The 12,815-nt window shown below is 44.6% G+C and overlaps 1 protein-coding gene across 1 annotated transcript in view; it reads right to left on the bottom strand.

The window, feature by feature from the left end:
- Positions 1-7,177: 7,177 nt before the first annotated feature.
- LOC123725165 (leucine-rich repeat-containing protein 4C-like) overlaps positions 7,178-12,815 on the bottom strand; it is a 51,579-nt gene continuing 45,941 nt past the window's right edge. Inside the window, exon 2 of the mRNA XM_045689589.2 lies at positions 7,178-12,347. Coding sequence (XP_045545545.1) covers positions 10,455-12,320 — 1,866 coding nt within the window. The 5' untranslated portion in view covers positions 12,321-12,347 and the 3' untranslated portion in view covers positions 7,178-10,454. The remainder of the gene's footprint in view (positions 12,348-12,815) is intronic.

Here is a 12,815-nt window from a genome sequence, read left to right as displayed (position 1 = left end):
TTAAGTGTGCCTTGATTTCTAAATAAATCACTGACAGCGTCACCAGCAAATCACTCTCACGCCATCACACCTCTTCCTCCATGCTTCACGGTGGGAACCACACACACGGAGATCATCCGATCAGCTACTCTGCGTCTCACAAAGACATGGCGGTTCGCAGTAAGAACCAAAAATCTCAAATTTGGACTCATCAGACCAAGGGACAGATTTCACTGGTCTATTTTCCATTGCTTGTGTTTCTTGGCCCAAGCAAGTCTCTACTTCTAATTGGTGTCCTTTAGTAGTGTTTTTTGTATACAATTCGACCACAAAGGCCTGATTCACACAGTCTCCTCTGAACAGTTGATGTTGAAATGTATCTGTTACTTGAACTCTGTGAAGCATTTATTTAGGCTACAATCTGAGGTGCTGTTAACTCTAATGAACATATTCTCTGCAGCAGAGCTAACTCTGGGTCTTCCTTTCCTGTGGTGGTCCTCATGATTGACTGACCTTCATGTCTTAAAGTAATGATTTACTGTCTGTCGTTTCTCTTTGCTTATTTGAGCTGTTCTTGCCATAATATGGACTTGGTCTTTTACCAAATAGGGCTATCTTCTGTATACCAACCCTACCTTGTCACAATACAACAGATTGGCTCAAACGCATTAAGAAGGAAAGAAATTCCAAAAAATGTAAAATAACTTTTAACAAGGCACACCTGTTAATTGAAATGCATTCCAGGTGACAACCTCATGAAGCTGGTTGAGATAATGTCAAGAGTGTGCAAAGCTGTCATCAAGGCAAAGTGTGGCTACTTTGAAGAATCTCAAATATAAAATAGATTTTGATTTGTTTATCTTTTTTTTGCTTAGTACATGATTCCATATGTGTTATTTCATCGTTTTGATGTCTTCACTGTTATTCAACAATGTAGAAAATAGTAAAAAATAAAGAAAAACCCTTGAATAAGTAGGTGTGTCCAAACTTTGTTGGACATTTAAGCTTTCTAATGGGTATGACGTCATCATTGTGGGCATGGCAGGTAATGACAGTCAAAATAACATAAATGTGCGCGAAGCATAATGGTAAGTCAAAACGACAAAGCCTTCCCGAGGAAAACAATGTTAAAGTTCCCGAACAGTGAAAATCATGGTTTTCATCAAATTGGATAATATTTGAATGAAATCAGTTCAAAGTAGGGTGACCCAAGCATGAAAAGTGACTGTAGCTGGTACATTGATCAAGTCTTCAGTGCACATTTCCGGTGAAGTTGCTTTATCAATTGGGGAGAACATTCGATGGGTCTTGCCAGGAAGCTAATCCTGAAGACAGATGCTGTACCTTTATTGACAGTGGATCTTGCAAGCGCTGACCATAATATCAGAATTTGATGAGTCTGACATGGTAGCCAACATTTTGGGTGGATCGGGGAGGGGGGGGGCTAACGTTAGATAATGTGGCTGCTTTGACTTGTGAACGGTACATTTTCTGTAACACACCTGATAGTCACTATATGGTTGTTCTTCCATCACTAAGCTCTCTATGTTGAATCTGAGAACTGCCAGAGCACAGCTAGCACGGAGGAATGTTGTCCACAAAAGGAGTTGCGGTGTGTATTGTATTTGTAATTTACCTCTGAAAATCCTATTCCGCCATTCCATTGTGTGTGGGCTTTTGTCTTACAGTAGATGTAGCTTGTGTCATTGGGGCTAATCATGATGATTATTATCATTTCACATTCCATCCCCTTTCATCTTTCCACTATCATCAAGCTGTAATCATAGACATTTGAGAAAATTCAACGTCTACTGTCTGCACAGCTTCCCAGGCAACTACCACAGCAGGAATGCTGTGATACAAAATCAGCTTTCCCAAGACAAAGAAGATGGGATATGCTGTGAAGCCTGTGAAGACAGATCCATAGTTATTCACTTCAAATCTGCATCAATTGAGCATTTCAGGCTCACAAACTATCGAAATACAAAAAAGCACAGGACCAAATAGTGCATATTTCAAATTGAGTACTTAAAAAACACCAGAAAACACACCGTAGAATGAGTAAATCACTACATCAACGGATTGGTACTGTCATAACTCAGAACAGGAAATGACAGGAAATGAAATACACATTTCCCTTTTCAAAAAAAATTATAGGCTACTCAGACAGGATCTCCTCTTCAATGAAGGCACCCTTGATCCAGCGCCGTATGAGGGGAAGCAGTGTGAGCTATCCATCCCAGGACCCCTGTGCCCAGTGAGAGAGGCCTGAGCTGTCCATCCCAGGACCCCTGTGCCCAGTGAGAGCGGCCTGGCCTGTCTATCCCAGGACCCCTGTGCCCAGTGAGAGAGGCCTGAGCTGTCCATCCCAGGATCTCTGTCTTCCCAGTGAGAGAGGCCTGATCTGTCCCTCCCAGGATCCCTGTCTTCCCAGTGAGAGAGGCCTGAGCTGTCCATCCCAGGATCCCTGTCTTCCCAGTGAGAGAGGCCTGATCTGTCTCTCCCAGGATCCCTGTCTTCCCAGTGAGAGAGGCCTGAGCTGTCCATCCCAGGATCCCTGTCTTCCCAGTGAGAGAGGCCTGAGCTGTCCATCCTAGGACTCCTGTCTGCCCAGTATGAGAGGCCTGATCTGTCCATCCTAGGACTCCTGTCTGCCCAGTATGAGAGGCCTGATCTGTCCATCCTAGGACTCCTGTCTGCCCAGTGTGAGAGGACTGGCAAGGTGGCCATAGCTGGATTTGTCTCCCGCTTCAATCTTGGGGGTGACTGATGCCAAGTGGGTGACTGAAACCAAGTGGGTGACTGAAACCAAGTGGGTGACTGAAGCCAAGTGGGTGACTGAAACCAAGTGGGTGACTGAAGCCAAGTGGGTGACTGAAGCCAAGTGGGTGACTGAAACCAAGTGGGTGACTGAAGCCAAGTGGGTGACTGAAGCTAAGTGGGTGACTGAAACCTGCTTGATTGAAGTCAGGGTACATAGGTCCACCTCCTCTCTTTCTATGGGATGGGCAAAAATGACAAAATACAATGACAAAATATCATAAAGATCAATGTATCAAAACAAACTACAAAATAATTATATTTTTAAATGTATTTAATTCAAATAAAAAATAATAAAAAATGTAGTATTTCTGTAACATTAAATTACAGAAATACATTTGCAAGTATGTGGTTCATACAGCAACAACATTCTCAGTAACGGTTACAGAAATGTTCTACTTGCTATGACTGTGATATGTTGTTGTTTATCTACCTTAGTTGAATGCACTGACTGCAGGTCACTTTGGATAAGAGTGTCTGCTAAAATGGAAATGCATACAAAAGCGTTCAAAAGTTTGGGGTCACTTAGAAATGTCCTTGTTTTTGAAAGAAAAGCACTTTGGAACACAGGACTGATGGTTGCTGATAATGGGCCTTTGTACGCCTATGTAGATATTCCATAAAAAGTCAGCCGTTTCCAGCTTCAATAGTCATTTACAACATTAACAATGTCTACACTGTATTTCTGATCAATTTGATGTTATTTTAATGGACAAAACTTTAAAAAACATGGACATTTCTAAGTGACCCAAAACTTTTGAATGGTAGTGTATGTAAAAATGAATATACTTAAATGAACTACAAAGCACACTGGGTGTTATTATTGGCCTTGTTTTGGGGCGGAGCGTACTGGAATAATTCTCAGCATGCTTTGCAATTGTTTTTACATATACAGTCGTGGCCAAAAGTTTTGAGAATGACACAAATATACATTTTCACAAAGTTTGCTGCTTCAGTGTCTTTAGATATTTTTGTCAGATGTTACTATAGAATACTGAAGTATAATTACAAGCATTTCATAAGTGTCAAAGGCTTTTATTGATAATTACATGAAGTTGATACAAAGAGTCAATATTTGCAGTGTTGTGTCTTCTTTTTCAAGACCTCTGTAATCAGCCCTGGTATTGGGGCAATTAACTTCTGGGCCACATCCAGACTGATGGCAGCCCATTTTTGCATAATCAATGCTTGGAGTTTGTCAGAATTTGTGAGTTTTTGTTTGTCCACCTGCCTCTTGATGATTGACCACAAGTTCTCAATGGGATTAAGGTCTGGGGAGTTTCCTGGCCATGGACCCAAAATATTGATGTTTTGTTCCCCGAGCCACTTAGTTATCACTTTTGCTTTATGGAAAAGTGCTCCATCACGCTGGAAAAGGCATTGTTCGTCACCAAACTGTTCCTGGATGGTTGGGAGAAGTTGCTCTCGGAGGATATGTTGGTACCATTCTTTATTCATGGCTGTGTTCTTAGGCAAAATTGTGAGTGAGCCCACTCCCTTGGCTGAGAAGCAACCCTACACATGAATAGTCTCAGGATGCTTTACTGTTGGCATGACACAAGACTGATGGTAGCGCTCACCCTGTCTTCTCCGGACTAGCTTTTTTCCGGATGTCCCAAACAATCGGAAAGGGGATTCATTAGAGAAAATTACTTTGCCCCAGTCCTCAGCAGTCCAATCCCTGTACCTTTTGCAGAATATCAGTCTGTCCCTGATGTTTTTCCTGGAGAAAAGTGGCTTCTTTGCTGCCCTTCTTGACACCAGGCCATCCTCCAAATGTCTTCGCCTCACTGTGCGTGCAGATGCACTCACACCTGCCAGCTGCCATTCCTGAGCAAGCTCTGTACTGGTGGTGCCCCAATTCAGCAGCTGAATCAACTTTAGGAGACGGTCCTGGCGCGTGCTGGACTTTCTTGGGCGCCCTGAAGCCTTCTTCACAACAACAGAACCACTCTCCTTGAAGTTAATGATGATCTGATAAATGGTTGATTTAGGTGCAATCTTACTGGCAGCAATATCCTTGCCTGTGAAGCCCTTTTTGTGCAAAGCAATGATGATGGCACGTGTTTCCGTGCAGGTAACCATGGTTGACTGAGGAAGAACAATGTTTCCAAGCACCACCCTCCTTTTGAAGCTTTCAGTCTGTTATTCGAACTCAATCAGCATGACAGAGTGATCTCCAGCCTTGTCCTTGTCAACACTCACACCTGTGTCAAAGAGAGAATCACTGACATGATGTCAGCTGGTCCTTTTGTGGCAGGGCTGAAATGCAGTGGAAATGTTTTTGGGGGATTCAATTCATTTGCATGGCAAAGAGGGACTTTGCAATTAATTGCAATTCATCTGATCACTCTTCATAACATTCTGGAGTATATGCAAATTGCCATCATACAAACTGAGGCAGCACACTTTGTGAAAATTAATATTTGTGTCATTCTCAAAACTTTTGACCACAATTGTATAATTACGTTCTCTGTAGTTGGTTGCGTTTCCTAAACTAAGTAATTCACTTTTACATGATATGACATCACGGTGTTACTTTGTATTGTTTTTTTCAGCATTCGGACGGGAGATGAGTGTTACAAATTGTACGTATCAGTGGGTCCTGCACACCGGATGGTGGCCGGGTGCCTATATTAGGTTCATGGCTCTAATAGTTTTTGGGGGGTAAATTGATGTCTCACCATTATTTCTCACCTTCATTTCTCATGACTGTTCATGTTGATCAATATTATGGCTATGCTGGTCTATTGTAAATGATCAAATAAATGTGTGATCAATACATACAGTTGTGAACATATTGTCATTGCTAATGCAGAGGCACCAATAAATTGTCCAGTACATTCCGTCATTGTCTAAGCTTCTAAGGTGACTCAGGCTTTACTCAGTCTTGTGCAGAAGTGTATCAGTCAACTGTATTGTGTAATTAGTTACACAACGATAGAAATACCGTTGTGCTGTTGTTGTTTTCTCTAACATCCAACAGTCCATGATCAGCTCTGTTGACCATGAGAGCATTTTGCAGAGGAAATGGGTTGAGGCATACCTTTTTCAGCTTGGAATGACATGGTCCATTGTCTACCTTGTCATCAATGACATGTGGTCCATTGTTTACCTTGTTACCTGGCAACGACCACACGGGTGTTTTAAATAGCTGTCAGTCAAGGCAAGCTCATGAATGTAAGCTCCCCGCCCACTCAGCCAGTTCTTTCAGGCTTTCTAATAGCTGGAGATGAGAGAAAAGGTACAATTTCTTCAGTTCTAAGCATTTTAATAGCCTAAAAATATTATGGTGGATGTTTTTGTCATTCAAAGGCTATTTTAACTTGGGAAATAGGATGACTGTGCAGGACCTTTAAGGGCTTGAAAAAGACTAAGAAAGGATATTCAGTGTCTTATTACCAAATGTGTTGCACAGTGTTTTCCGGAAAGCACATTTTCAGAAAGTATCCCACTTTACCAATACTCACCCTAATCAAAGCAGCAGTACATCAGACCTATAGTAATACTGTGTGATGCCGAAGTGTATTTGCATAAATATAACATAGCAACCCCCACCGGAGAAGTATTCTATAGTGTGCAGAGTGAAGAAATAGTCAGCCAGTTACAGGAGAATTTGCCTCTCAGATTGAGAAGAATTAGCCAATGGAGGGAGCAAAAGCGTCTATATTTGGCAACACTGTCAAAAGAGCACTTCCTCTTTCTATTAATAAGATCTGCATCCTTCCTGTGACCTCATAAAACAAGCTCCTCCGGTGCGAGGAATTATTCTTTCCAATTCATTTTTCTCTAATTAAATTCTGCATCAGCACGCTCTACTATAAATCGACCAAATTCAAGGAGCTGCAAATTAAAAATTAGTGTTTGTGTGTGAGTGTGTGTGTGTGTGTGTGTGTGTGTGTGTGTGTGTGTGTGTGTGTGTGTGTGTGTGTGTGTGTGTGTGTGTGTGTGTGTGTGTGTGTGTGTGTGTGAGAGAGAGATGGTGGGAGGGAGAGTGAGTGAAGAGAGAAAGAAAGAGAGAGAGAAGCTGATTTGCCTGTGTCAAGGCATATCATGGGTGTGTGACAGATATTCAGTCCCTCTTGAAGGACAATGGAAGTTCAATAGAAAATGTTTGTCTTTCTGCATCACAGCCTTTAGCAGGTTCATTGAACAATACACAACACGTACCCTGATGAAAGTTGTACTGCTGTGTTGATTTCTGACAATACAGAATCATTTCCCATTGAACTTCCATTGTTCTCGAAGTGTCTGAATACCTCCCACAGTACAGTTTCCAGTCTGTTCCTAAATTCATGCACCTTGGTTGGAATGTGAGGTAGCAACAGTATACACTTTCCTTTACAGTGCAAAATATGATGAAAAGCACTGCACAAGATACTGGAAAAACAGCAATGTTTTATTGGTGTTTATGTATGAACTACAATCTCTGGTATCAATAAATGTACGCTGTATTCCTTGAGAGGTATGCGAAGGATGCTAACGGAGACACCCGTTTGACTCCTCAGTCTCTCACATTCTCTCTCTTTACATTTGAATCCATAAGCACATGTAAAATTTTGATGTGAAAATCTTTTTTTTTTGCATGTTATTTTGAAAATACGTCTCGTATAAATGTACCACTTGAGGAGCATTCTCTCAGAAAATGAGAGAAGGGACAAAACCCCCAATACTGTAACCTCCCATAGATGGACAGTTGGCAGAACAACACACAATAAACCAATCACCAGCTCCACATAGAAATGAATCTCTCACAGCCTTATTGGCTGTAGACTATACTGTCAAAGGTCAAGCATTCAGCCACCTAAAGCATTGAAAAGGAATTGAAAGCATTGAAAAGGAATTGAAAGCATTGAAAAGGAATTGAAAGTATTGAAAAGGAATCACTAGATGGGGAAAGAATGGTCAACCTTGGCTATAGATGATATGAACATCCCCTGCATGTGAGACTGGACCAGACCGGACAGGAACAGAATCTACTGCTGCTGTATCCATGTGCTGTTTGACGACTCCAAGCAACAAGTTATATACAGATATAACTAGTGAATAGATCAGAATGGCCTTGTCAGAGATACATGTTTTATGGATATGGATGCTTAAGTGCTGAATGAATGATTCTGTATATGCAATTTCTTTATTATGAACAACTGGCGTAATGCTCAGTACATACTAAAAACAGGTTCATATACCCAAAAATCAAATGCCTATGACTTTCACACTGAGCACTAATGTCTGTATTGAGTCAATCCAGTCTATTTGGATGCCAGTTGGAGATACTAACACAATAGTAATATATGCCATTTAGCAGACACTTTTATCCAAAGGGACTTGCATACATTTTACATATGGGTGGCACCAGCGAGAATCAAACTTAGAACCTTGGTGTGTTGCGAGCGCCATGCTCTAGTGCCTGAGCCACAGCACCACCTGATATTGAAAAGGTCATGTTTACCCATTCAATTGTCGGGAGAATAATATGGAGTGTGAGACTTTCTTTATCTTCGTATTGTCATAAGCATGACACAAGCAGTCATGGCCGCTTACTGCATGTCAGCTAATGACAACTGGCTGTGCCCTGCTATGATGCAAACCAAATGTGTCCCTAAGTAGCTGCTTTGGTATAGTGCTGCCTGTCGTACCAAACATTCTCTCCGTCAATGCAGTTGTGTTAACTTAGTGGATACAACTGAAGCATAACTCCGTGCCGCTGTAATTCACCGATACACTTTAGCCTGCAATCTAACAGTGGATTTTTCGGAATTGTATTGTAAAGTTAAGCGGCAGTTGTTAGCTCCGGGACAACAGCCCTGGCATATCTGCTCCTCCTCACGCTCCACACAAGGTCCGTGTTTCCATGGCGACTGTCCGTCGGCTATTTCTGCGCTCTTCATTCCTTATCTGTTTTTCACTGCTATTGCGTCACATCTTCAATATCTGCCCCCATGGCCATCATGGGCCAAACCCCTCCCTCCTTTCCTCTTTCCCTCCCTTCCTCCCTCCTTCACTCAACTACCAAATGAAATGCACCGTGTAAACAGAGCAGAGAAAAGACAACCCTGTGTTGTGATAGATAGACGATGAGAGAGGCGCCATCAAAAGGCCTTGGCTTGTGTATTTTCCCTGACAAACATGGCCGAGAAGATCAGAGTAGGAACCTCTCAGAAATCAGAAGACTAGCTTCTCCATTAGCTGCTGTGTAAAGGGATACGGGTTGGAGTTTTCAAGCTGTTTGCTGTATCAACTTCTCCTCTAGCTCATCTAGAAGCCTACAAATGGACTGCTGATGCAGTTTAATGAGCGATTACACCTCCCTGTTTACTACAGACTGACAGTACAGACGGTTAGCCCCCTGTGTTGGCCGACCAGGATCACGCTGAATTACATGCGAGCTTTATCTGCACTAACAGACGGGCTATCAGCCCACGAGCGTCTGTGACCCTAGGGTGATACCAAGGTAACGCGACAGTGCTGCTGATCTAGATCATTAACACATTACCGTAGGGCCGTGGAGCCTCCCCTTCATTCTCCCACATCTTCTGCTGCACTGCCATTCCCCCCATGTCTAAAGAGAGACAAATGAGATATGTCGAGAGGAGAGATGAATGTGCCAGAGAAAGAGAGAGGAGAAGAGAGAGGAGAGTGTAAGAGAGGAGGATGAGCAAAGGAGAAAGGGGAGGGAGAGAGTAGGATGAGAGGTGAAGGAGAGGGGTTGGAAGAATGAGAGTGAGAGAGAGAGAGAGAGAGAGAGGAGAAAAGAGAGAGGGGAGGTAGGAGGTGGAGAGTGATAGAGTGAAAGAGATACAGTGTGAGAGGAGGGAGAGAGAGAAGAGAGCGAGAGTGTGATAGGAGAGGGGAAGGAGGGAGGGAGCGAGGGGGGAGAGAGACCTTCATCTTAATTTAAGTCAAGGATGTATAGTTGTTGATTAGGAGCCGGGAAAATGCATGTTCAGTCATTTGGCCGTCTGGTTCCCGAGGCATGTTGGCCTCATTGCTCATTTCATTAACAGCCAAGTCATGGGAACATCTGTATGTCATCTAATTTGAGTGACAGGAAGGGTACAGTGTAATATGAGGATCCTCCCTCTTCATCAGTTTTATGTAATGTAGCTGTGATAATATGCGAGGGCTGTGAATATATCCAAAGGAATTAGGAAAACACCAGGGCATCTGGGATATTATAATGACCTTCAAACATTTTGATAAAAATTCACAAACAAGGCAGTATTATATTTTCATCTGAAATGGCCCTATCGTCAAATGGAAGCTGTGTTAATCTATTCTGTTGCTGCACTCATATTTGGAAAGGATCCGAACATGGTTTGAATGTAGAGAATTCATTTGAGTAGATGAGTTTGCAGTGAACCATTCTTCCCCCAACATCACACAGAGGTGAAATAAAATTGGAGCTAAAAAGCTCATTCAGATTTGTTTTTCTTGATTTAGCCACAAGACATATATTTTTTAAATAAATAATTTCTGTTTTGTAAAGACACTTTTTCAAATAGCACACACATTTTGAAAGATGTTGATCCATTTGATCGTTAACATCATCAGTCAAGTCAGTGTCAAGTCATTCCCACACTAATCCTTACCCTTCTGTCCATGATACTTCCTGTATGAGATAGCTGATATCGGATTCCTCTAGTGAATCTCAATCAAATTTGGGTCTCTTGCACATTGTCTTTTGAGCTGGCTTGAATCAGTAAAGGTTCCTGTGTGTGGGAGTGGTGGTAGGTGCTCCTGTAAGTGTTGTAATGGTTGTAATGCTCCAATGGAGGCAGGTGTAAGTGGGTCTCCATGGCAGCGACACCGGCGAGCTCCTCCTCCACTGTGATGACCTCCATTGAGGAGGCGGGGCCATCGGGGTCCTGCTGGTGGTTCTGCTTCCTCATCTTGTAGAAAATGACCAGCAAGACGGCGGCCATGAGCGTGATGGCCACAAAGCAACCGATGATGATCTTGGTGGTCTTCATCACCTCCTCCAAGCCGCGGTCCCCCTCCCCATCCAGGTCCAGAACAGAGACGGTGTAGGTCCGCTCTGTGGTCCTGGTCTGGACCGGAGGCCCCCTGGTGGTCGAAGATGATACCCAGCCAATCGGTGGAAGAGCAGGAGTCTGGCTGTCGTCTACTGTCTCTGTGGTCTCCACGGTGACTGTGGTGAAGTAGGTGACGCCGCTGTTCTCCACCGAGGTAACGTTGAGCACAGCCGAGGCGGAGATGTTGCCCGCCGTGTTGCTCACCATGCAGGTGTAAGTCCCCGTGTCCTGCATGGTGACGGTGGTGAAGTTCAACGTCCCGTCGTTGAGGACGGCCAGGCGCACCTTGTACGCCCCGTGGGTCACCAGAGACCCGTTGGGGGTGAGCCAGCTGACCGAGGTCAACGAGCTCGTCCTGCACTTGAGCTCAGCCGCCATGCCCTCTGTGACGTTGCGATCCGCCGGCGGCTCCACGATGACAGGCACATCGCACTGGAAGTAGCTGTGCTCTAGCTCGCCGATGTAGCGACCCCTGTAGCTGGCTGGGGTGTGGCAGCGGGCACAGCAGCTGGTGTTGGCAGGCACTGTCTCCTTCAGCCACCAGCTAAGCCACAGGATGTCACAGTTACAGTTCCACGGGTTATGGTGCAGATGGACTCTCTCCAGGCGGTGCAGGGGGGTGAAGAGGTCGTGGGGCAGCAGGGTGAGGTTGTTGTGGGCCAGGTTGAGCTCCACTAGGGACTGGAGATCGTCGAAGGAGTTCCTCTCGATGGTCTGGATCTGAGCGTGCATCATCCACAGCTTCTGCAAGTTCGCCAGCCCTGCGAAAGAGCCAGGCCCTATGACAGAGATCTGGTTCCCTGACATCTCTAGCTCCTCCAGCCTGACCAAGGGTAGGATGTTGGGGATCTCCTTGAGGTTGCACATGCCCAGGTTCAGGTAGCGCAGGTTGCTGAGGTCCTGGAAGGCTCCATCTGAGATGTAAGAGAGCCGCTTGAGCTCTCCCAGGTCCAGTCTTCGCAGCGAGGGGACCCGGTTGAAGGCGTACGACGGGATGCTCTCGATGGGGTTGTTCCTTAGCCACAGCTCCTTGAGCTTGGAGAGGTACTCGAAGGCCCCATTGGGGATGGTGGTGAGACGGTTGTCGAACAGCTCCAAGGTGTTGAGACTGGCCAGGCCATTGAAGGCGCCAATCTCGATGTTGCGGATGTGGTTCTTGCTCAGCTGCAGGATTTCCAGGTGCCGTAGATGCTTGAAGCTGTCCACCTTGATCACCTGGATGAGGTTGTCCTGCAGGTTCAGGTAACGTGTGTTGGTTGAGATGCCGTCGGGGACATCGCGCAGGCTCCGGCGGGTGCAGATCACCTTGCTGAACTGGTTGCTGCAGGAGCAGACAGAGGGGCAGGTCTGGGCACGCACCAGGCCGGCCACCGCCAGGATCTGGAGGGCCAACAGCAGCACGAAGAGGGGATAGGACCGAGCCCCCCTCAGCCTAAGATCTCTCATTGTCTGGCGCTGGAGGGAGGAGATCATTGTGATCAGCATTCATAGTTCAGTGGCTGGTGGTCCTCTCTGAAATATTGTAAAGAGAAGAGAGAAAAGTACAACAGATTAGGCAGTGGACAAGCAAAGAAAACTAGATGCAGAACAGAAGGTAATTATGGGTAATGCCACTTCTTTTTATGTGTATAAAGTCTATTGAAGGGACACCATACTGTCTGTGCTCAGTGCACATGCCTGGGATAATGACCTACATGAGGAAGAGAAATGGTGAAATGTAGTTGCCTTATCATTGGGGATGGATGGATGTTCACTCATCCTAGATAGTCATCATAAACACTGTCCATCTGTGGAGCATTAGAGCAGTCAGGGATATCAGGACTCCCCAGGACAGGCTTCATGACTGGGGGCAACAGAACTGAAAAACTCAGTGTCTAACTCCCATATGAACTTTCCTCTCTCATCAATAAATACATACAAATAGTTGTCATTCAGGTCCTAACCTGGGAAGTTAATTATTCATCTGTACATCTGCAATAA

This window comes from Salmo salar, chromosome 11 (assembly GCF_965601325.2).
Source record: "Salmo salar chromosome 11, fSalSal1, whole genome shotgun sequence".
NCBI classification, from domain to species: domain Eukaryota; kingdom Metazoa; phylum Chordata; class Actinopteri; order Salmoniformes; family Salmonidae; genus Salmo; species Salmo salar.
This window is presented reverse-complemented; position numbering and strand designations above follow the sequence as displayed.